This window comes from Heterocephalus glaber, unplaced genomic scaffold, assembly GCF_053883595.1.
Source record: "Heterocephalus glaber isolate CG9 unplaced genomic scaffold, H.glaber_assembly_v1.0 deba00001645, whole genome shotgun sequence".
In the NCBI taxonomy this organism is placed as follows: domain Eukaryota; kingdom Metazoa; phylum Chordata; class Mammalia; order Rodentia; family Bathyergidae; genus Heterocephalus; species Heterocephalus glaber.
Window position 1 is genome coordinate 20,453 of NW_028258398.1, and position 24,272 is coordinate 44,724.

Sequence of the window (24,272 nt, forward strand, 5' to 3'; positions counted from 1 at the left end):
GAGGGGACAGGAGCGGGAAGGTGGAGCCCCAAGGATGAGCCTGCAGAAGAAGCTGTCAGTCCATAAATACATGCTTGTTTATTATATAGGGAGGGGATATGTTTCTTTGGGGATAAATTCAAGAAGAGGTATGAACTTTATTCATTTGTGATGTCTCTTCCCTCACAGGCAAGACAGCATGATCTAGGAAAACCTAAAATAATCCTGTTTTAAAAAGCTACCTTCCAGCAGTTCTGAATGAGGGTACAGAATTCAAAACAAAAGCCATAATGATTCGTCTGTGTCTGAATACAGAAGCTGGGGAAGGGGTTTCCACCAGACTCGTGCTAAAGAAAGGCGAGACTTCTGCATAGTGTTGGGGAGGAGGATGGGCCTCTGTGGGGGCCTCTTAGCCCACAGATCCCAAGATGATGTCGACTGGCAACTCCTCTGAACTTCGGGCTGTCACCTGCATTGTCACTGTGTCCAAAAGCAGCAGCCGCGAGCGCACAAGGATGTCATGACCACCCCGGAACACGCCTGGCAGGGAAGAGAGAGAGATAAGGCTGTGTGAGGCAGAAGGGCTGCAGGCCTGGCTGAGGCTGCCGTTTGCAGCAGCTGATGAAGGCAGCACTGGAGAGCAGTGGGGTAAGGTCCCCAAGCTGGGCCTTCGCAAGCCACTTGGCTTCAATGAGCCCCAGGATTTGCAACCACAGAGTGGAGGGAATAAGGATACCATTGTTCAGCTCCTGCCTAGCTCAAATGAATTCATGGAACGTTTAAGGCTGGTGCCTGATATGACAGAGGCGCTCACACAGGGATAGTCCCACCAAGACAAACCGCACAGCAGGTGGCTGCAGGGCCCAGGGGACCAAGCTGCTTCAACGTGTCCAGAAAGGATGGGGGTGGAGGCTGTCAGCTGTGAGCAGACATCCGCCCAACCCTGAATATAAACACTCAGCCAAAGTTTAAAAAGTCCCATTTCCTTACACTAAGTGTTATACGTATAACTATTCACACAGCATCGTTATCTCAAAGAGAAGTGCAGATGCTGAAATATTCACATGTGAAATGCTGGCGGGTGAGTGCAGGTGCTGCTAATGTGGAGGCTGGGGGATGAACTCTGGGGTTCGTTACACTCTTCCATCTTTGTGTACATCTGAAGATTTCTCAGCGGAGATGCTTGAATGCCCATTGATGGTGCTGGAGATCCAACTCAGGGCCTCCCACATGCTAAGTAGCCGCTGTACCGCTAAGCTCAATCCCTGGCCCCAAATGCCTATTGTTAGAAAAGAGCAACCAGGGCTGGAGATTTAGCTCAGTGGTTCTGGCGCCTGACTCGAAAGTGCAAGGTTCTGAGTTCAATCTCCAGTCCCCCCCAAAAAATTAATTAAAAAAAAAAAGAGCAACCAGAATTGGCTGTGGTGGCACATGCCTGTAATCCCAGCACTTGGGAAGCAGAGGCAGGAGGATTGCCATGACTTTGAGGCCAGCCTGGGCTACACAGCGAGACTCTTATCTCCAAACAAACAAAAAGAGGAACCATGCCAATAGACACTTAGACAAGGAAAAGTAAGCATACCACTGAACAAGAAATACAAATGGAAGATGGCTAACTTCATTCCAAACAGAAGAAATGGACATTAAAACTACACGAAGATAACATTTTTCACCCATACCGGCAAAAGTCATAAAGTTTGATGCTATCTTCTGTTGTCCCCAGTGTCGAAGGAAAGGCATATGATTCTTAAGGACAACTGGGAATTATTTATCAAAAGGAGAAATGTCAATCACTTTGACCCAGTCATGTCCTGGGAAATTTAACACAGATACTCTCAGTGTGCACATATGAAATAAGTGTGAGTGATTAGTCGTAGCATCATTGGCGATAACAAAAAATTGGTAACAACTAAATGTCCATCACTAGGGGGCAATTCCATGAGATACAGTACATCTATACAATGGGTTACTGGGCTGTCATAAAAAGGGATTAGGGATTCATGCAGTTTGGGATAATGAAAAAGTTCTGGAGATGGATCCTGGTGATGGTAACACAACAGTGTGAAAGTACCTAATGCACTAAATTGTACACTTAAAAATAGTAAATTTTTTTAGCCAGGTGTGGTGGCACACGCCTGTAATCGCAGCAGTCTGGGAGGCTGAGGCAGGTGGATTACAAGTTCAAGTCCAGCCTGGACAACTTAGCAACTTAGTGAGACCCTGTTTTAAAATATATATAAAGGGAGCCAGGGATTTAGCTCAGTGGTTCCACTGCCTGCCTTGAAAGCCCAAGGTCCCGAGTTCAATGGCCAGTACCAAAAAAACCAAACCAAAACAAAAAATAAAATATACATAAAGGGCTAGGGATATAGCTCAGTGCAAGGGCCCTGGGCTCAATCCCCAGTAACACCCTCCAAAAAAATTTACATTTTTTCTTTTTTCCTTTTTGTGGTACTGGTTATTGAACCTTTTCACTGAACTATATCCCCAGCCCTTTATGTGTATTTTTAAATTTTGACGGCCGGAGATGTAGCTCAGTTGTTCCGCCACCTGCCTCGCAAGCGCAAGGACCCAAATTCGATCCCTGGTACCAAAAAAACAAAAAGTATGATCCTCTTGCCTCACCTTCCCAGAAGGATGGGATTGCAGGCATGCACCACCATGCCTAGCTTGTTATATATATTTAACCATAATTAAGAGGTGAAAGAATAAGAAAGCTCTACATATTGACAAGGATCGTCCCCAGGCACACTATAAAGTGAAAAAGTCAAGTGCAGAACATTGTATACCATTTATACATCTGAATTTCACAATGGAAATGTATTCCTATTAACTTCTTTTTGCAGTTATGGGGATGGAACCTAGGCCTCACACATGAGGCAGTCACTCTATTACTGAGCTAACCCACAGCTCTATCTATCTATCTATCTATCTATCTATCTATTTATTTATTTATTGGTACAAGGGATCGAACTTGGGACCTTGTGCTTGCAAGACAGGCAGTGGAACCACTGAGCTAAAGCCCCGGTCCCAGCTCTTTTTATTTTGAGACATGGTCTTGATAATTTGCCCGGGCTGGGCAGACACTTTCAGTCCGCCTGCCTCAGCCTCCCAAGCAGCTGAGATTACAGCTTCCTGTATTTTTATAGCCATAAAATGACCAGATGATACACAGGCAGTTTATAACAGTGTCACCTGCAAGATGGGTGGCAACAAAGGTAGGGAAGGGGGACATCTTGTCACAGGTCTCTTTTTATACTTTGTGAATTTTTTCCCCCTTTTTTATGGTACTGGATTTTTTTTTTTTTTTCTGTACCAGGGATCAAACTCAGAACCTTGCACTTACAAGGCAGGCGTGGTGTCACTGAGCTAAATCCCCAGGCCTTTTGTGGTACTGGATTTTGAACCCAGGGTCTCTGCACTGAGTCACCTCCCCAGCCCATATTTTGAAACAAGGTCTAAGTTGCCCAGGTGGGACTTGAACTTGCAATCCTCCTGTCTTGGCCTCCAAGTCTAGGATTACAAGTGTGCAAGATTTAGAAGCAGTGGACCCTGACTCCTCGTGTCCCCAGTGGGGTCCCCAGCCCTCCCCCTGGAAGTGCTGCTCACCTGCCAGGAGCAGTGTGTGTGTGTTCTTGTTTTCTGGCACTTTGTCTGACCTCTCACACGCATGCATTCCCAAGAACTTCACAATGTTGCCCACAGCCTCTGTTGGACAAAACAGCAGAGTTCAGCCAAGTAGCTTGTTTTTGTGGCACTGGAGACCAAACCCAGGGCCTGTGTGGGCCTCTCAGTCCTAAATCTTGTACCCGGGCACTGAAGGCTCAGGGAAGTGGCCCTGCTCAGGCAGGAAGGAGAGGAGGCCATCAGCAGCCCGAGGGTCTGGAAGGCAGGTGGTGGAGACAGCAGCTGGGCCCTTACCTTCCAGCGTCTTGATGGTGGATAGCGTGAATGTCTCCTCCTTTTCAAACTCGTCCCCCACCTCATCCCAGGCAGCTTCAAAGTTCACTTTCATGACCTTCTGGATGTGATCAGCCACATTGACCTCCAGGTCCTCCAGCTGGGAAGAAGGTGGAGTCAGACACTATTTCTTTTTTCTTTAGTTCTTTTATTGGTACATTTTAGGTATACAATTCATTTACATTTATCATTGGGTGTTTGTACCTGTACATGATGTATCTTGCTTATTTTTTTTCCCCATTACCTGTGCGCTCTTCACCCCCTCCACCCTTCCCTATTTACATAGATTTCATTTCCATTTTTTTTTCTTTTCTCATAGTTTTTCCTTTCCCCTTCCCCTCCCTTCACTCCTTCGAGTCAGACACTATTTCCAGGGGATGGAGTTCTCTGTGTGCACCTCACACCCCTGGGCACTGTCCTCAACTCTCCACCTGTGCCCAGGTGTGTGTGCCTGGCACTGAGGCATGGCAGGCTCCGGGGACAGAGCAGTGTGCCAGGGCAGTGGCCCTCAGAGCCAAGTGGTGCTCCTTCAACACGAAACTCTCTCACCCCTAGTGTCAATCTACCAGTGTCCTGCTCGTCCTAGAGTTGTTAGCTGTGAGACACAGGATACTCAGGTCTGCCTCCTGTGCCTGTCTCTCCGGGGGGACCACATAAGGTTCCAGAGCAGCAGCGATTTTTTTTTCTTGGTTTTTTGAGACAAGGTCTTGTATATAGTCCAGACTGGCCTTGAACTATGTAGCTCAGGCTGGCCTGGAATGCATGGCGCTCCTCCTGCCTCAGCCTCTACAGTGCTGGGATGACAGGTGTATACCACCAGGCCCAGCAGTGGCCATTTCTGTTTCAGCAGGTTCTCCCTCTGCTCTCAACTGTGATCTCTGGGCCTGACATACTGGCACCCCTGGCTACATCTCCACTGGGAACTGTTTTTTGAATTTTTTTTCGTACCAGGGATCGAACTCAGGACCTTGTGCTTTCGAGGCAGGCATCGGAACCACTGAACTAAATCCCTGGCCTCCACTAGGAACTTGACAGTGGCCACCCCGCCACCACCATGGACTGACTGCAGCTACTGAAGGTCCTGTCACACAGACCCTCAGGGAGCCCTGAAGGTGGAATCTGGGGTGGACATAAGCAAGGCCCAGCTCCCGCAGCAGAAGGAAGCCAGGCCCAGCTCTCAAGGAGCGGAGTCTGAGGGCCACGTGGGCTTGCGTGTGGCACCCTCAACTATGGCCCCAGGGTGACATGGGGTGAAAGTCAGCTGTGCTCCACAGTGGCTGTCCCTTGAGGAGGAGGCTTGCTGGTCCCTGTCTCTAAACACCATGATCTGCACTGCAGTGGCACTGGGCCAGGCCCCTGCTCACACTCCAGAGGGACCCCGCACCAGGGACCCTGCAAGCTCGGAGAACAGGCATGGGAAGGGCTTTTCAGGATACGCAACAATTGCCCGCCAAACAGATGGGTCCAATTTACCTAGAAAGTAGCGTGACAATAGGAATTGAAGTCCTGAAGTCATGCTCACCCTCTGACCCAACAGGAATCTATCCTAAAGAAATAATGTGATGGGACGCTGAGGCAGAAGGATCTCCAGGAGTTCGAGGTCAGCCTGGGCTACCTAGTGAGTGCAAGGGAAGCCTGAACTACATAGCGAGGGCCTATATCAAAAAACAAAACAAAACAAAACAAAACTGAAATGCAGATGAAAATGTATACCCTACATGTTTAATGCAGCTTTGTAAAAGGCAGTGAAGATTGAGAAGCCCAAATGTCCAACATTAAGAACAAAAGGTTAAGTGAGTTATGATCTGTGTGTATGATAGGGTGGTTTGGTGGTTTTTTTTTGGTACCAGTGATCCATCCTGGGACCTTGGGCTTTCGAGGCAAGCATGGTGCCACTGAGCTATATCCCTGGCCTGGGTGTTTTAGCCATTAAAATCCGAGGGCTGGGGGTGTGGCTCAGCCTGTGTTCTATCCCCAGCACTAAACAGACAAATCAGAAGTGTTTCTGAGGTATCTTGTAATGGTACAAAAATATACCACAGTTTTAAGTGAAAATCGCAGGATCTATAAAGTACAGAACCTCAGTTATGGAACTTCCCCCTTTAAAAGGACGCCTAAGGACTATGGCCTATGTTTCCATTTCTTAATACTTTGCTCTTAATTTGCCAAATTTCTTTTACAGATGAGTATGCATTTTTACAAGTTTAAAAAAGAAATCTTTTTATTTCCTTTTTCCTTCAGAACTGGGAGTTGAACCCAGAGCCTTCCCACTGAGCTATGTCCCCTGCCCTTTTGATTTGAGACAGAGCTCTGCTAGGTCCCCAAGTTGCCCACGCTGGGCTTGAATTTGAAATCTTCCAGCTTTAGCCTCCCACACTGTGGGGATTACAGGCATGCACCACTACGCCTGGCTAACTAGAGCTGTGAAGCCAAAACCAGCAAGAAGAGAACTTGGTCTGGTGAGCAGCTGCTGGAGGAAGCTGCTCTGTGGCCCCTGACACCACTTCTTACCACATACTCGTCCTCATAGCCTTCTTCGTCCATCTCCCCGGTGGTGGGGTCGCAGTCCTTGACAGTGAACTTCATCATGCAGCTGAATGTGCAGCCCACTGTGGGAAGAGAGGCTGGCTGCTGGTTAGGGTGTCCCCAGCCTGCCCTCCAGGCCTCTGCTCCACCGGCAGTAGCAGCAACACGCCACTGGACCCCAGCGGGCTGGCCAGGGGCCGCCACTTACAGGGCAAGGAAGGACAAGAGAAGAGATGCCAAACAACGGCAACGGCCGTGTCACAGCCAGGGCCACCAGCAAGAAGCTGGCAGGCTCACTGGGGTGTGTGGAATGGGACTGTGTATGTGCTGTGACTGACTCAGACCTCATGGTACAATGAGAGCACTGGGCAGGCCTGGGTTCTGAACTCGGGCCAGATATTTAGCAGGGGCCTTGGCTTCCTCCGTCGGAAAGGGACAGCGGCACTTTGCTCTGGGGGTGGAGCGAGACCACCTAGGACACAGTGCTCTGTCCCAACCTCTTCCCATGGCTCCCAGGAGGCTGTGTGGCATCTGAGGGGCTCACCAGCTGTGGGGTCTTCCTTGGGCAGTGCCACCAGTGTGTAGCAGGTGCCAGGCTGGTTGTAAGGCAGGCTGCGGGCAGGCACATAGCAGAGCACCTCGTAGGCCTCGGTGGGCTCCATGTAGACGGTGACATTCTCCAGCATCCGGTCGTTGAGGGTGTTCGTGCAATCAAACTGGACGGGAGACAGGGGAGCTGAGACCCTGCTCCCACCTCTCCTCATCCTGGAGCTGCCCCCGGCTCCCGGTGTCCCTCCCTGTGTCCCCAGCGAGGTCCTTGGTCAGGAGGTTTGGGGGACGTTCTTGCTAGTGACAAACCCTGCTGTCAACTCCATGCAGGAGTGCCAGGATCCTACGGAATCCCAGACCTGGCACCCCAGCAGTCAGCCTGCCCCGCTTACCTGGAACACCATGTGCTCGGTGAAGACGTGTTTCGTGCAGTGGACGACGTACTCCGTCTCCAACTCAGTGAGGGCCACAGGCTCAGGAGAGGACTTGAAGAGGGGCCCCAGCCCTTGGAACTCTGGCACTGCTGCCAACTGCTCTGAAACCCACAAGCCACATGCGCTTAGCTTTTCTACCCCCAGGCCAATTTAAGAATACTTTTTTTTCCCACATGTACAGGAGAATGAAGCCAGGGCCTTTGCACTGAGTTACATTCCCAGTCCTTTTTAATTTTAAAACAGATCCCACAAGTTGAACTTGCAATCCTCCTGCCTTGGCAGGGTGCTGGGATTCCAGGTGCACACCACCACATCTAGGTATGATGGTTTCTATTCAGGGGCCACGGCCAATTCTCAAGGTCTCCCACCTACCCAAAACACACATGGTGTCTACAGCACTGGCTACTTGCTATTTCCTGAACAGTCTGCATCTTGCTCACTTGCTCAAATTGTACCCCACAGGGACCTCTCCTCCCCTGTCCTTGGAAGACTTTAGAAGCAAAGCCAGGAGGGAGAACTGTCCTAGGCCTGACCCCAGCTGGAGGCTCCTTTGCCTTTAGAGACACAGCAAGGATTCTTGAAAAGAAAAGTAGGGACCAGGAAAAGACTAGGAAGATGAAGTGCACACTGCTATAGCTACACAATCAGCAAAGAACAAGTCAGCCCTTAACACTGTCCAATTAAGACAAACAGCCCTGGGTATGGTCACTTGTGCCTGGAATCCCAGCCCTCAGGAGGCTGAGGCAGGAGGATCACTGTGAGTTCAAGGCCAGCCTGGACTACTTAATGTGACCTTGGATCAAAACACACACACACACACACACACACACACATGCAAGCCTACAATGCCAGCTGTGCTTTCCCCTGCTCTATGGCCACGGGCCACCCATGTTAAGCTGCAAGGCTTGTGGTCCTGTGTTGGAGCAGCAGCGGGACACCAAGCACCCCATTCATCTCAGGCCGCTGTCTGGGTGTGGAAGGGAATGTGTTAACGGGAGACACAGCTCTGGAACGGGATGGAGAAAGGGGGGTTTGTGGGTGATTGGTGGCACCAAGAAGAAGGCGGGCCACTGCTATGACAGATGCACAACACAGCCAGATGGCAGGGAGAACTATTCAGCTCACAGAGGATCAGAGTAGATGGAAGTAAGGCGCTAGAGAGAGCAGGAAAGGCTTCCGGAAGGAGGTGCAGCCAAGCCCAGGATGGAGCAATGAAGTGCAACAAGAGCTCAGCACCTCAATATGGTCTCTCCTCTCACGATAGGAGCCTTGACAGGCACTAGAGCTCAGTGAGGGTACTTGCCCCGCACATTTGAGGCCCAGAGGGGAGGATGGACGTGTGGACTGAACACAGGGAATCTAAAATGTGCCACAGTCTCCGAGTCCCGGTGGGGTAGGCTCCAGAAGCAGCTCCAAGCCACTTTCCCCTGTACCTTAATTCCAGCATGTTCCATCTTCTACCTGTGCCAACCACTCTCTGCTGGAGCTAGACACCAGCTGGACCTCACAACCTCCTGGCACACCAAAGGTGCTGACAAACCAGAGACCCCATCAAGTTCTTACTCTTGTTCTCAGTTGTGGTACTGGGAATTGAACCCAGGGCCCTGCGCATGCTAGACAAGTGTTCTAGTACTGAGCTACACCCCTGGTCTCTAAAGTTGTTTTTTTTTTTTTCTTTCGGTACTAGAGATCGAACTTGGGTCCTTGCCCTTGTGCAGCAGGAGGCAAAACCACTGAGCTAAATCCCTGGCCCTGGGTTTTTTTTTTTTTGAAACAGCATCTCACTATATAGCTCAAGGCTCACAAAAACAGAAAGAAATGAAAAAAGCTCAGGCTGGCCTCAACCTTGTGGCAATCCTCCTGCATCAGCCTCTTGAATTCTGGAAGACAGGTGTCTGGCACCATGTCTACCTTAAAGTGCTCACTTTTAATCCCCGAGGAGACCCTACCTGGCCCATGGGATCAGTATTTTAGGCCTTGGAGGGTAGCGGACCCCATACTGACCCCAGTGGTTGGTTTGGGGCACTCTTACTCACCCTGGAAGATCTCCTGCCGGGTGGCTGACACTTTCTCAGGCTGTTTGGTGGCTGTGATGGGGGTGCTTTCTGCAGGAGTAGACACACAGGGTGACCAACAACTCCGGGCACAGGAGGCAGGGGTGCTGGCCCGCTGGTGTTACCCACAGTATAAATTCCAACTCCTGAAAGTGATGACCCTGCCCACCCTGGCGAAGTTCCAGGATTGGCAGCCAAGGCAACCATCTAGCCCACCCTCACCTGGTCTCTGCTCAGCCATGGGTGTGGTGGCCAGGGGCACAGACTTGAGGTCAAAGGGTTTCTCCGATGGCTCAAGGGTGTACTGCTGCAGAGCTCTCTCCAGCCCAGGGATGGACACGGTCAGACCTAGAGGCCAGCGGAGAGAGGTCACCTGACAGTACAACAGAAGGCGAGAGGACTGGAGGAGGGGAGTGGTCTGAACAGGAGCAAACTGATTAACACTTTCAACCTCTGCTCAGCAAATAAACACAGATACCAAGTGACTTATCAAAGGTAAACTGGTGTGAAGACACAAGTTTTTATTGGTTTTTGGTTTTGGTACCGGGGATCGAACTCAGGACCTTGGGCTTCCAAGGCAGGCACAGCACACCACTGAGCTAAATCCCTGGCCCCACAAGTTTTTATTAATGACAAGTGTTCCCACTTACTAGGCTGTTTCCACTCTGATGACCTTGTGTCCCCCAAGGTCATGGCAATGCCATGTGGCTGCCAGACAAGTTCAGCCGTGTCTCAGATTCCTCTGCCCAAGGAGCAGAGGGTCATAGATGCCACCAGACTCACCGTTTAGGATGTAGCCGGCATTGAGCGCCTTCTGCTTCTGCTCCAGGACATTCAGGTAGAAGGTGGCTCGGTCCCTCACTTCATTGTCATCGTCCATCACACACCTGCAGCCAGGACACAAGGTGCTCCTGACGGGGCCTGGCAGGGACAGCAGGAAGGATCCTGCAGGGTGTCACCAGGGGCAGTGGGGGGAGTAGGTCTCCTGAAACTGGGGGGGACCTAGCAACACTTGAACCTGCGCGTCAACACACACAGGAGCCAGGGGTGTGGCTCAACGGAGGTGCAAAGCCTTGGGTTCCATCCCCAGTGAGGGTGGCACTTCTATCTCCAACAGCCTATGTCAGCAAGCACTTCCCCAAGAGACAGGACAACCCATGTGCAATGTGAAAACTTGGATATGAACATTCACAGCAGTGTTGCTGATAACAGCCCCACAACAGAAATAACCCAAATGTAATTTATCTACAGAGTGAAACATTTGGTAACAGAAAAGAATAGCTGGGCATGGTGTCATGTGCCTGTAGTTCCAGCTACTTTGGAGCCCGAGACAGGAGGATTGTTTGAGGCCAGCCTGGGCAATATAACAAGGCCTTGTCAAAATAAGAAATAAAAAGGGGTGGGAGGAACCTAAGTGGTAGAGTGCCTGCCCAGTATATGCAAGGCCCTGGTTCAATCCTCAGTACCAAGAAAAAAAAAAAAAAAAAAAAAAGGAAGGAGGGAAGAAAGAAAGGGAGGAAAAAGAAAATAGGACTAAAGTACTGGAGCATGCTACAAAAGTAATTCACTTTAAAAATATGGATAAAAGGCAGACAGGAGAGACTGGAGGGGAAAGAGTGGCTATAAAATGGAAAGTTTCTTTTTGGGGTGAAAGAAATGCTTTAAATTTATTTATTTTAAATTTTTATTTATTCTTTTGGGATCTCGCTAAGTTAGCCCAGGCTGGCCTTGGAACTCATGGCAATCATCCTGTCTCAGCCTCTGGAGTGCTGGGATTACAGGTGTGTGCCACCGTGCCCGCTAATAAAGCTACTTTTAAAAATGGAACACTCCAGTTACAAATAGTCACTTGTGAGGGCCAGGGATTTAGCTCAGTGGTTCCGCCGCCTGCCTCACAAGCGCAAGGACCTGAGTTCAATCCCTGGTACCAAAAAAACAACAAACCACAAATAGTCACTTGTGGGTGATGGGATTCACGCATTGCTTTTCTATTTTATTTTTTCATATCATCAACAGCTCTCATTTTCTCCCCTCTTCGTTAAAAGATAAAGGAAAGCTGCCTGCGCAAGCCAACACTGTCCCAGGGTGGGCCCAGACTCACCTCTTCAGCAGCACCAGGATGCTGGGCAGCATCTCTTCGTTCTGGGCTCCGAACTTGGCCAGAGCACTCACGGCACCTGCACAGAAAGCAAAGGTGGTTTAGGAGCTCCCTGTGGCGCCACACCACACTAGCCTTGGAACCACTTGACCCCACACACCACATCTACTGCGAGGGGCAGGGAGCCAGCACTGCCGGTGGCTCCCAACCTAGGGTCCCAGGAACCATTTTCACACCAACTGCGACAAGGCCATGGAAGCGGCCTATGATGTCAGGCTTCTCAGTTTCCAAACAGCCCCTATTCGCAATCAAGCCTTAGGTCCATACAAACCAGGAAATGACCAGTACTTAGTGAGTATCAGCTGCTAAAAGGAAAGCTGCCTAATGGAATGGCATAAAAGGAAAATAAAATATAAACAAAATTAAGGTTAAGTAAAGGATGGTTGCAAACAGCATGGCGGTACATGCCTGTAATCCCAGCACTTGAGAGGCTGAGGCAGGAGGGCTGCTGTGAGTTCAAGGCCAACCTGGTCTACATAGTGATTTCAAGCCCAGCCTGAACTATACAGTGAGACTCAGGCTCAAAAAACAAAAGAGCCAGGGCTATGGCTCAGTGATGCAGTGCCTGCCTGGCAAGCGTGAGGCCCTGAGTTCAATTCCTGGTATCAAAAAAAAAAGTCAAGCAGGGCACGGCAGCGCACTTGGTAGGTTGAGGCAGGCAATCCCAACTTTGCACCCAGCCTGGGCTACATAGCAAGATCCTGCCTAAAAGAATAAAAAGAGTGCCGGGGATTTAGCTCAGTGGTTCCGCCAACTGCCTCATAAGCACAAGGTCCTGAGTTCAATCCATAGTACCAAAAAAAAAAAAAAAGAAAAAGAAAAAAGAATAAAAAGATACTTCTAAAAAAAGAGGACAAGAGTCAACAAATTACAGAGGTTACATCCCTACCATTTAACTAGATGACATCTAAACTCCTTTCCACAATGATGTGAAATCAGCTTGTGATGCGAGGACATGCACCATGCAGGTCCCTCTGCAGGGCCACTCCTTTGAGTGGAGAAGGATCCGGGAGCCCCATCTGCCCGCACCCAGACGCACCTGCCCGGACCTCCTCGTGCTCCAGCACCACACGGTTATAGATGAAGCGGATGTACTTGGAGGGGTTGTTGGTCTTGGGCCCCTCCTGGCCCAGCAGATGCAGGATGCGCGTGGCCAGCACCGTGAACTCACAGTCCTCAATGAACTCGCACAGGTGTGACAACCCTGTCTCTTTGCTCTCTGAGTTCTCCTCAATGATGCTGATGATGCAGTCCACAATGGCACGCTTGTACTCAAAGCCACCCTGTGGGAAGGACAGAGCTGAGCCTGAAGCCAGAGCCCGGCCAGACCTGGGACCAGGAACACCAGGCCACACTGGAGCCTTGAGGCACTGGCTCGCTGGGCCTCGGCCTCTGGCCTAGCTTCGGACTGGGCTCTTCTGCTGCTAACAGGAAGAGTTTAATGGGAACATTTCACAGCCCACTTTTCCTCCTGACTGAGATGAGACCCAGACAGAATGGGTGGGATAGCTGCTGCAGACAATGGCACAGCAGGTCCCCAAAATATCAGACACAGAATCATCACTGACCTGGCAATTCTACTTCCAGCTGTGCACCCTGCTGAGCTGAGAGCAGAGCCGAACAACCAGAAGGTGAAAGTGTCCTGAGTGCCCACCCAGGGTTGAAAAGATCCAGACCTGTGGTCTATACCCACCAGGCCTTAAGAAGGAAGGGCATTCTGACACGGGCTGAAACCTGGATAAACCTGGAGGACATGGTGCTATGTGAACTAAAACAGGCAGAAAGAGACCAGTCCTGTCCAATGCCACTTTCTGTCAGGGACAGAAAATGGAACGACAACCCCGGGGCCTGGGAGGAGGGGAACGCACAGCTAGTTGTTAACAAGGACAGAGCTGCAGCTGAAATTGTCACTATCACGAGATGGATGGTGGCGAGGGTTGTGCACAGTAGATGTTAATGAGAGGGGGAAAGTTAAGAGGCCAGAGGTGCGAAGCATGTAACTTAGCAATAGGAACTACTTCGGGTGGTGGTCCTGGCTTGACAGCACCATCCTAAGAGGAAATCCCTCCTGAATCTGATGTCAGCAGACCGTTACCAAGGAAAACTAAATAAATTCCCTGGCTTTACTTGATCTTTTTTTTTGAGACAGGGTCTTGCTAGGTAGTTCAGGCTAGCCTCGAACTTGCAGTGATCCTTCTGCCTCAGCCTCCCAAGTGCTGGGATTACAGGTGTGCCCACCACGCTCAGCTCGCTTGGTCTTAAGTGACTTTAGAAAAACATGCATTTGGGAAGTCTCACAGCTAGGCCATGTTATTGGTCTCCAGAAGCTCTGCTGTAGATGACACCTGTGCTAAAGCCATCTAATGTGTTCAGAACTGAGCAACACCCTCCACCTCACAGAGTGTACAGTTTTAAACATTTTGAATTAGTAGCCATACTTAAAACTCAGGAACAAACAGGGGTGGAGGGTCACAGGACCGCACACTGCCTACTGTCTCTGAAGAGCCAGGCCAGGAGCTGAGGGCTTAGGAAGTGTCAGTGGTCCCCTCTCTCCTGGTGCCCCTGGACACCCCAGACACCCAGGGCAATGGCTCCTCTAGTGCTGGATCCTTGACCCCTCTGGGGCAGGGCAGGGGAACCACTTAGCTGGAGGCCAAATCTAGCCTGTGAAAATTTGCTTCTGCTCCTGGGAAATGAATGGGTCTTGCTGAGACATTAACAAGTGCAATCACTAATCCATGTGAGGAACTAACACAGCACCCATGTCACATTATTAAAGCCAGTTTCATAAGACACCACCCCGGGAGCTCCTAGAACAGCCCAAATATTTCTTTGCTCAACTCCACCAGTAGAGAACATGCGTTTTATCATCTCAGCAACAAGCATCACCTCCGGGCACCTGAGCAATGGCAGGCTGGTGAGTCACTGTGTCATTACTGTGACTATGCTTACATCATGTATGCATGGGTGTTTAAAGGGCCACAGGCACCAGGTAAACAGCTGGTTAATGGGGTGAGCCAGGCACACCCACAAAGAGGAGCTCTCACTCCACATGGAGCACGCAGCCAGCAGCTAGCTCACTTCCTGCCCTTGCAGGACACCTGGCAGGTCCCCAACAGCCCCAGCCTTACCTCTTCCCGAAGCATGGTGAACAGGAAGTTCATGAGGATGGCGTGTTTGCGAGGATACTTCTGACACAGGGCACTGATGGCCTGGACAACCACCACCTGGATCAGACAAGACCAGTGTGAGAGTAGCCTTGTGAGTCACTTCCTGAGTGCCAAGGAAGTACCTCCCTGTTGGCAGGGCCCAGTTCTGGGCGTGACACTAGGGCAGAGAGACAGGACTACACTGGCATGCTGGGGAGCCTGTGATCCCCAGCCACCAAATAGGTGGCTCACAAAGGGGTACCCACAGCAGACCTGGTCTCCCCAGAAGAGAATCCAGGCTCCCCAGCCCTGCTCTCCTCACCAGCAACCTTTAGTGACTGCAGGTTTAGGTTCTCTGTGGCATGCCCCTTGCCTGAAATCATCTAGCTCACTCGTTCGGCTTTAAAAAAAAATTTTGGGGGGGGGGTACTGGGAATCAAACTCAGGACCTTGCACTTGCCAAGCAGGCACGGTGCCACTGAGCTACATCCCCAGTCCTTTTTTAGTTTTCTGAGTCAGGGTCTCGCTGCATAGTCCAAGTTGGCCTTGAATCTGTGGTGATCCTCCTGCTTCTGTATCCCGAGTGCTAGGGTTGCAGGTGTGTGCTACCAGGCCAAGCTCGAGCTCGCTCATTTGTTTACTTGATGCTTATCCACTGGAGAGAAAAGCAGCACTTTTCAATGAGCAGTCTGGCTGTGTTCTCCAGGCTGGTCTCCAACTCACTATGTACCCCAGGTGGACCTCACACTTGGCAATTCTCCTGTCTTGGGCTCCTGGGTTCTGGGATTACATGCCCCCCAAAAGGAAGCTCTATGAGAGCAGGTCCCTGTCCTATTTACTGCTGTGTTCCCTTCTCCTCAAACTCTACAGTGAACAGCCAGTGGTTAATAAATTCTTAAAGAATGAATCGGTGAACCCGACTATCCCAGAAGGGCCGAGTGGAAGAGGGCGGGAGGTGGGGCTGTGCACATTCTCAGGGCTGAAGACCTACAGGGTGACATCCCTGCTGAAGGTCCCCCGGCAGCACGAGGCAGCAGGCCTGGAGCCCTCCCAGCCTGGCACAGCACCTTGAACTCATCCGAGATCTCCGACATGAAGGACGAGATCTGCTTCATCAGGCGGTCAATGCTGCTCTCACTGCCCGTCTTGAGCAGTGTGGTGATGGCCAGTGTGGCGATGCTGCGGTTCGAGTCTGTGACCAAGTTCTCAAGGTCCAGGTTGCAGGCAGTCACGGCGGATGGGTGCTTCATGGCCACCTGGTTGGGGGGAGGACAGGGACAAAGAGGGTAGCACCCATCTGTCACTCCCTGTGCAGGGCTGAGTCTGGTCTCAGTGTCCCGAGGATCATAGGGACTGGGTCTGCCCGAACCTGTACCCCTACCTTATTGAGGGTGCGGACGGCAGCGTAGCGGAGCGCAGCCTTGGGGGAGCTGCAGAAGAGCTGGAGCACTATGGGGACGCAGGGGACACATATCGGGAGCTGCACAGCAGGAACAAGGGCAACTCTGAGCCACAGCTGAGCTCAGCTCAGATCCCAGCATGGCCCGAGCTGCCAGCACAGCCCCGGGCTCCCAGGGACGGGTGCCAGCTGTGCCTACCGAGCTCTAGGCCAGGCACCAGGGGCAGCTGCTGCCAGCCCTGTGTCACTGGTTCCTCACATTGGAGTGGGCAGCAGCAACTACCATGCTTCCTTCCAGAGAAGGAGACTGAAGCAGGAGGGGTAAAGCAGCTAAAGTGCCCTGAGGTTGGCAGCCAGCTGGTGGCAGTGCAGGATTAGAACCTAGGGCTGGCCACATCTGCAGCCTGGGCTCTTAGCCACTAGGAAGTCAAACTTCACACCTCTCTCACAGTATCCACAAGGAAGCAGCAGGGCTTCCCCATGGTGCTGGGAATGGAGGAATAAAGTCCTCTCTGAAGCCACCAGTATAGCTGGGCACTGTGATTCACCTGTAATCCCAGCTACCTGGGAGCCTGAGCGAGGAGGATTGCAAGTTTGGGACTATCTGATAGACAACCCGGCTCCATCTTGTGCCTCAATGCCATTTTGTAGCTGCGCTTAAACAAAGTGCTTGCACAAAAAAGAAAAAAAAGCACCCAAAACCCCCACATCCTGCTTGGCAGTAAACTTGCTACACTTTCAGGATGCTTCGTAGCTCACCTACTATGTATGAAACTTCCTTGCACCCCCCACTAACCTGGCACGGTTCTGGTTCTGTAAGATTCTGCTTGCTCTCCCCTGCGCCCTCCCCAACTGAAATCATGATTTAAAAGGAGAAATCAAACTGCTTCCCATTGCCGAGGAACCTTTCTGGGCGCTAGCTCCCCTCGGCCGCCAGCTGTAATAAATGAGCTTGAATCTGACACAGAGTGTGGCCCATCCCTATTGTCCAAACTCACTCATCCACAACACCTAGACTTGGACAACTTAGGCAAACCCTGCTCAAAATTAAAAAGATCAACCGCTGCCTGCCTCCCAAGCACAAGGTCCCGAGTTTGATCCCTGGTACCAAAAAAACAACAACAAAAAAACAAAACTAGAGGCAGCTCAGTGATAAGAGTACCTCTCAGTAAGATTCCCAGCACTGCAAAATAAACAAATAAACCTCGGTGTGGTAGCACACACCTACAATCTCAGCTCTGGAAAGTTGAGGCAGGAGGACCACAAGTTCTAGTCCAGCCTGGGCAACTTAGTAAGCCCTTGTCTTAAAATGAAAAGGGCTGGTAGCTCAATGCAAAGGCCCTGAGTTCAATGCCCAGTATGGCTAAATAAACAAAAGACCAGTTTATTTTCCATCTCTAGGAGAGCTGCATCAGGTAGCAAATCCTCTCTGCCCTGTTCCCAGAAGCTCAGAGCTAAAGTTTTCACTTAACCACATGGCAACTGGGGTTACCATTGGCCAGGGATTTCGCTCAGTGGTTCCGGCACCTGTCTTGAAAGTGCAAGGACCTGAGTTCGAACCCAGGTACCAAAAAAAACCCCAAAAACCTGGGGTTGCCATCTTCAGGGGCTCCCTCATCCCTTTATTCATCACTTGGCTTCCATTATCTCGTATTTTTTTAAATTTTTCTTTACTTAAATAGGACCATCCTTATTTTGAAAGCTCTACTTTATGGTTTCCATTACCCTGGAGACAGGGGATATGGATGAGCACACAGAGCAGTGGGTGAACTCACCTGTTCCTTCTGTGCTTGTTCACAAGGGGGCAGGGAGACCTCCCTCCAAACCTGAATCCCATCTCTCGGCCTGACTGGGTTTACAACATCACTGCGGGGATTACTAGAAATACATGGGGGTCTAGCTGGGTGTGGTGACACACGCCTGTAATCCCAGCACTGGGGAGGCTGAGGCAGGAGGATTGGCGAGAGTTCCAGCCAGCCTGAACTACATAGGGAGACCCTGTCTCCAAAAAATCCCTCAAAACAAAATAAATATATAAAAGCCTTAAAACCTGCAAATCTAACTCTCCAACCTCAGCATCTCTGCTCTCACCTGTGGGTCCTGGCTCGAGCTGTCTCCCCTCTCTCTTGCCCGCAGAATCCAGGCCCAGCCCCTCAAGGGGGCTTCTCCACCCTCTCAGCTCACCTGCTGTCCACACCAGCCTGAATGCCTCTTGCATGTTTCCCGCTCTCTGTGAGCAGCCACAAACACTCAAGTCTGCTGTGTCTGCCTTGGAGCTGGACACCATGCTACACCATCTGTGCCGACCTCGACGACCCTGCATGCCAGGCATGACTGTCACATGCGCTGCAGAGTGAGGGGGCCCTGAAGACTGGAGAAGATGGGTGACCACCCAGGTCGCCCCCGTGATGGGCAGAGCCGGGACTCTAACCCAGCTGTCTGGCTCCGGGGTTGGCTTGGAACCATGGCTGGCCTGCTACCCTCTTCACCTAGGACCGCCCAGTCCTGGCTTTCCCAGGAGCCCTCTTCCCTTGAAGTACTAGGGATTGAACCCAGTGCCTTCACCCTGAGTTACAACCCCAACCCCTTTCGTTTATTTTATTTTGAGACAGGTCTTGCAGACTTGGTGACTAGGCTGGACTCTAACTTATGACCCTCCTGCCTCAGCCTCCCACAGAGCTTCACTTACAGGTGTGTGCCAACATGCTTGGCTCACCTCAGCAATTTGGTATAAAATGGACCTGAAAATAGCCCACTTCCTGGGCTGGGGATTCAGCTCAGTGGTTCTGCCGCCTGCCTTGCAAGCTCAAGGACCCAAGTTTGTTCCTGGGTACCCACCCCCCAAAAATAAATAGCCCACTTCCAAAAGTAACACCGGGGATAGGTCCCCACACATTCTCCGGCCAAGAGCAGGTGCCGAACAGGTTCTGGCTTTTTTTTGGTACCAGTGATCGAACTCAGGACCTTGTGCTTGCAAGGCAGGCGCCGGAACCACTGAGCTAAATCCCCAGCCCAGGTTCTGGCTTAACGCCCCGCAGCCAGCAGCCTACTAAAGGCATCTCCTCTCTCCCCCATCTCTGGCCTCTGGCCCAGGGCTGCTCCCGAGTGATGGCCAGAATGTTCTCCCAGACCTGACACGGCCGGGGCCAGCTCTTTGGCACTGCAGCCCGGCAGGTTGATGATGGCCGAGGCGGCTTCATACACCACCATCTCGTGCTTGTTCCGAAGGCAGCTCTCGATGAAGTCGAACAGCGGGCTGTCTCGACTGTAAGAGAAGTGGGGGGGGGGGGGCGGGGGCGGCAAGGAGAAGCTGAGGACAGCTCCGCATGACAGGACCAAGCCCGGCTCCAGCAGCAGGAGGTGGACTGCTCACCTGCCGTCCTCCTCTTCTAGCTGCTTGCTGGCCATGCGGATCATCATGCAGTAGGCAAAGGGTGACTTCAGGCCGTGCCTGGTGAACTTGCTGATCATCTTATTGACAGCCAGGTGGTCGTTCTTCCGCACATGGTACAGGAGCCCCAGCGCATGGTACTTAGGGGACAGCAACAGCGGGGACATACAAGTAAGTCACTGTATGTCTCTGGGCTTCAGACTTCTTTATTTTTTTGGTTTTCTGAGACAGGAGATTTTCACTATGTAGTTCAGGCTGACCTTGAACTTACTATGTAGCTCAGGCTGGCCTCAGACTCAAGTGCTCCTCCTGCTTCAGCCTCCTGAATACTAGGATTAAATTCATGCACCACACTCCCCCTCTCCCCGCCATGGTACTGAGGATTAAACCAAGGGCCTTTGCACTGAACTACATCTGCACCCCTCTTTTAACTGTTTATTTTGAAACAGGGTCTCGCTAAGTCCCTAAGTAACCTAGGCTGGGTTGGAACTTTTCTCCCTCCTGCCTCAGCTTCCTAGAGCGCTGGGATTACAGGCATGTGCCACCACCTCAGGTCTCCCTGAGTATTTTCAGTATCATCTGCCCTCGCACCTTACCTGGACCATGATGTTATCACTGGATGCTGCCTCCTGGGCCTCATTCACCCAGCGCTTGACCATGTCAAAGCTGCACTTCAGCAGGTGCTGTGGGCACAGAGCAGGTAAGGGGCAGCCAGGACAGCCACCTGCTGCCCACCCTGGGGAGGGGCCCTGGACCTCTCCCAGATGTAGCCCATTAGCTCCCAGCATCCTGGTTCCGAGGACAAACTAACCCCCCTCTGGGCTCCCTGGCCAGCAGAAGACCTCTTGCCAGATCCCAACTCAACAGCCTGTCACCCCATGGGTGGCTCAAGGGCATGCACCAAGGCCCTGCTGAGCAACTCAGGCTCTCTTCACTGAGGAGATAGGCAGGACCCTCAGACTTGGGGTACAGAACAGTCCCCCCCCACACACACACACACTGGAAACGGACTGATACTTTCTTCTGTTTTCCTCCTATCCCAAAGGTCCTGGCTGCAGCTACTCACCAAGGAAGATACCAGGGCAGAGCTGGAGACACTGGGCACCTTGTCCACGATGGCCTGCTTCATGTAGCGCTCAATGGCCTGCAGCATGGTGCTCTGTGGGGACAGGAGCAGGGAGGTGGGGACCCTCAGGAGTGCAGCTGTGTGGTACAGAGGAGTACAGGGAGGAAGGTAGCAACTGTTTTGGGTGCTCTTGCACACCCTGACCCAAGGAGCAGGGGACAACCAGAAGTGTGTGCAGGACACAGGAGGGCGTGGACTCACATCAGTGATCTGGCACAGGGCACGCACGGCCGGGCCCCGGTAGTTGTCCTCTTTCCCGGTCATGTCTTTTGTCAGGCTGCGGGGGACAGGGGACACAGTGACGTGTGGGGTGCTGAGGCTGGCCCAGTCCTCTCCGGCTCCCGTACCACCATATCTGGCTGGGTTGCTGCACAGGTCTCCCAGCTCTCGCTGGCCCTCTATTCCTCCCACCCAGCCAAAGGGCAGTTGGAGGGGTTTTTTTTTTTTTTTTGGTACCGGGGATCGAACTTGGGTCTTTGCGTTTGCAAGGCAGGCGACGGAACCACTGGGCTAAATCCCCGGCCCTGGAGGGGTTTTTATAACTTAGAACCGACCAGGTTGCTCCTCTGTTTTCACTCACTCCTCTATTTCTGTGGCTTCTTGGGCACAGAACAGACAAGCCCCCAGGAGCCTGGCTAACTCCTTGTTATTCTAGGGCTGTGGAGACCACAGCTGTCTTGTTTGCTGCCGTATCCCCAAAGCTCCACACAAACTGATACACACACAGTAAATATTTTCTAAATGAATCTACCAGCGTATGTGCGGGCCCTTCCCTTGCACAAACACCTGTGGCAACAAAAAATGAGAATGGAACCCCAGCTTGAACAAGCAGGGATTATACATCAGGGACATCTGTCCCCTGAATCACTCAGCCTAATGTAGAAAGCAGTACCCAGTCAGCAGGCCTATTCATATAGCCCTTGCACTCTCTGTGACTGTTTTTATTGTATTGTTCTGTAGCACGCACTAAAGTCTCTGTGAAAGTTCCAGGCTTCAGCAATCCCAGCCCTTGGGGGGCTGAGGGAGGCAGATCACCGTGAGTTTGAGGTCAGCCTGGGCTACACAGTGAGTTCAAGGTCAGCCTGAAACACATGGCGAGACTCTGTCTCAAATAAACAAAACAAAAAAGTTCCAGGCTGGCTCAGTTGACTAAGAAGAATCACAGGAAGGAAAGGTTTGCGCCCAAGTCAAGGCCAGGGAAGTCAAAGGGAAATGGCCCACTCTGGAGGCCATCATGGGTGCCTTCAGTGATTGCAGGATGACAGACAACGGAGGAAAGGGCACCCGGCCCAATGTCAACAGAAAGCCTCTACATCTGTACACATCACACAAAAAGAGTCTGTCAACAGGTGCCATGGAGCCACCTCCCATGGCCCCAAGAGTCACCTGCTGGTAACAATGATGACATCCTCTGCGATGCAAGACATCTCCTTGATGGTCAAGTAGCACATCCGCCGGAGCGTGGGCTGGGAAAGAGATGGGAAAAGCCCTATCAGCCTGCTCAGCAGGGGCACCAGAGGTGGGAGAAGAAACCACCAGCCTAGGTGAAGGCACCCACATCACTGCAAGAAGGCTGGGGTTAGGACACTTACATCGTTGGACTGAAAAAGCTTGGTCATAGCAAAGAAGGCCTCTGTTGCTTCAGTGGTCCCCAGATGCTCCCCCTGTGGGGATCAAGAAAGAAACTCAGCCTGGGAGAAAGATCAGCCTGCTTCTTCCCCTAAGATCAGCTTAGGTCAGACCCTCAGACCCTGGAGGGCTCCATCAAAGGCAGCGAATCAGAGCAGGATGCTTGTGGGACCAAGAGCTACAACCTCAGAGAGGCTGTCAAACAGCCCAATGATGCACCCTTCCCGACACCCCAGCACCACCTTCCCCTGCTCCAAGCCTCACCCACTTACCTGGTTTATGAGGTAAAGAATCTTGGTGAGGATGTGGGCACATTTCCGAGGGTTGATGGGAGTTTCATTAAAGACACGGGCCTAAGAAGAAGCAACAGAAGGCATTAGCTCTGAGCTCAGCACATTTCTCTTCTACTGATTCCCCCCAGGTACTTCAGGATCTGAGAAGTCACACAGGAAATAAATACACTTGCCTATACAAGATTATCTCACAAGGAAAGAGTTTGTTTTTCTTAACTAATCTATTAATAATTCCTAAAAATCTTCCTTAACTTTTAGGGATGTGCTGACTTTACTGACTAGCAGATGCTTAGCAAACATTTCTAAGTGGAAAGAGAAATGATAAATAAGAACAAAAACAAGCTTAATAAACTCTCTGCTGGAACCAAGCTTTCCTGTGTTTTCTGGCAAGGCTTTCTCCCCAGTTGCTCTGGAGACCAGCACTAGGAAGCTGTCAATATTCTGCCTGCACTGTTGGTGAACATCCACGGTGGGGACAGAGGAGCAAAGGTCACTTACCTCCTGGAGTACTGCACTTTTCTCCAGGTGCTGGAATGGATTGGAACTTCCACCTGCAGTCAAGGAGAACCAAGGAGACTGATTTCAGGTGGTGACCCTGAATTTCCAAACTCCCCAGACACAGGGAAGGGAAAGCTGTCCACATTCTCTACCCAAGAAAGTTCAAACTCCTCCTGAATGGCACTCAAGGATCTACAGTCTGACTACGGATCCTACCACACTCTTGCCAGGGGCCTCCACTCTGCCCCAAACCACTCACACTCAACCGTAAGTCCTGGCACAGACCTCTGTATCTCTCAAGTGCCGTGTTCTGCAGTCATTCATGCAACCCATACTTGAGTCCCTGGGTACCAACCAACTGCCTGTGACCAAATTTCCCTTACTGCAGACACCAATTTGTAACTAATTACCTGTGCAATTACCTGGTTGATATCTGTCTCCTGCACTAGTGGCCATTCTAACCCTGTGTCTCTCTTGTCCTGCTGCAGGATCTGGACACCTACAGAGCCTGGCATTCAGCAGGCGCGCAACCTATTTTCTGATCTAATGAATGAAGAGCCACGCTTGTCACCCACAGCACAGATTACGCCCCAGTGTGGCCAGCACCAACGCAGGCCGGGCAGACACCAAAAGGTCGGACAGAAAAAGAACAAGGAGCATCCAGCCCGGGCCCCTCCTGACAGATGAGTAAACTGAGGCCCACACAGGCGCATGCCCCGCACAAGGCCACGCAGCAAATCCCGGTTGGAGCTCACGAGTGGGAGGCAGCGGGGCTCTCTGGGGCTCCCAGAAGCCTACTAGGCCAGCTGCGAACCAAGTCTCTGGCCGTCGCTGGGCCTCAGCGCCCGCGTTCGGACAAAGACCACGAAGGAGGGCTCCGGGGGAGGGCTGGAGAACCTGCGCCACCGGCCTGCCTCCCCCAGGGCTCCCGGGCCCCTCACCGGACTCTTCGTCCTTCTTGTCGAATTTCTTCAACATCGTGATGCCGGCAGGGGCGCAAGCAGCGGCACGGAGACCTAGCTACGCGGCGGATAACACTCCGGCTCCCGTCCCACCCGGGCTACTTCCGGGTTCTGGCGGCCACGTCGCCCTGCGCTCTGCGCCTGCACCCTTCAAGCCCCGCGCCT

At 51.7% G+C, this 24,272-nt stretch overlaps 1 protein-coding gene across 2 annotated transcripts; it reads right to left on the reverse strand.

Moving 5' to 3' along the window:
* Positions 1–53: 53 nt before the first annotated feature.
* LOC101721529 (coatomer subunit gamma-1-like) lies at positions 54–24,251 on the reverse strand. Of its 2 annotated transcripts, XM_087196930.1 has the most exons (24): positions 24,087–24,251; positions 23,146–23,198; positions 22,627–22,707; positions 22,318–22,389; positions 22,112–22,191; positions 20,927–21,002; positions 20,666–20,758; positions 20,196–20,282; positions 19,582–19,739; positions 19,340–19,473; positions 16,191–16,258; positions 15,877–16,065; positions 14,792–14,887; positions 12,700–12,943; positions 11,604–11,679; positions 10,286–10,389; positions 9,725–9,850; positions 9,485–9,553; positions 7,407–7,549; positions 7,010–7,181; positions 6,451–6,548; positions 3,901–4,039; positions 3,589–3,687; positions 54–519 (listed from the first exon to the last, which is right to left on the reverse strand). In XM_087196930.1, exons 1-24 carry the CDS (start codon positions 24,121–24,123, stop codon positions 389–391), a joined length of 2,625 nt encoding a protein of 874 aa, XP_087053056.1. In that variant the 5' UTR covers positions 24,124–24,251; the 3' UTR covers positions 54–388. The 2 variants fall into 2 exon arrangements, with proteins under 2 accessions (XP_087053056.1, XP_087053057.1); XM_087196931.1 differs by lacking the exon at positions 3,589–3,687 and having other exon boundaries at positions 118–519.
* Positions 24,252–24,272: the final 21 nt, after the last annotated feature.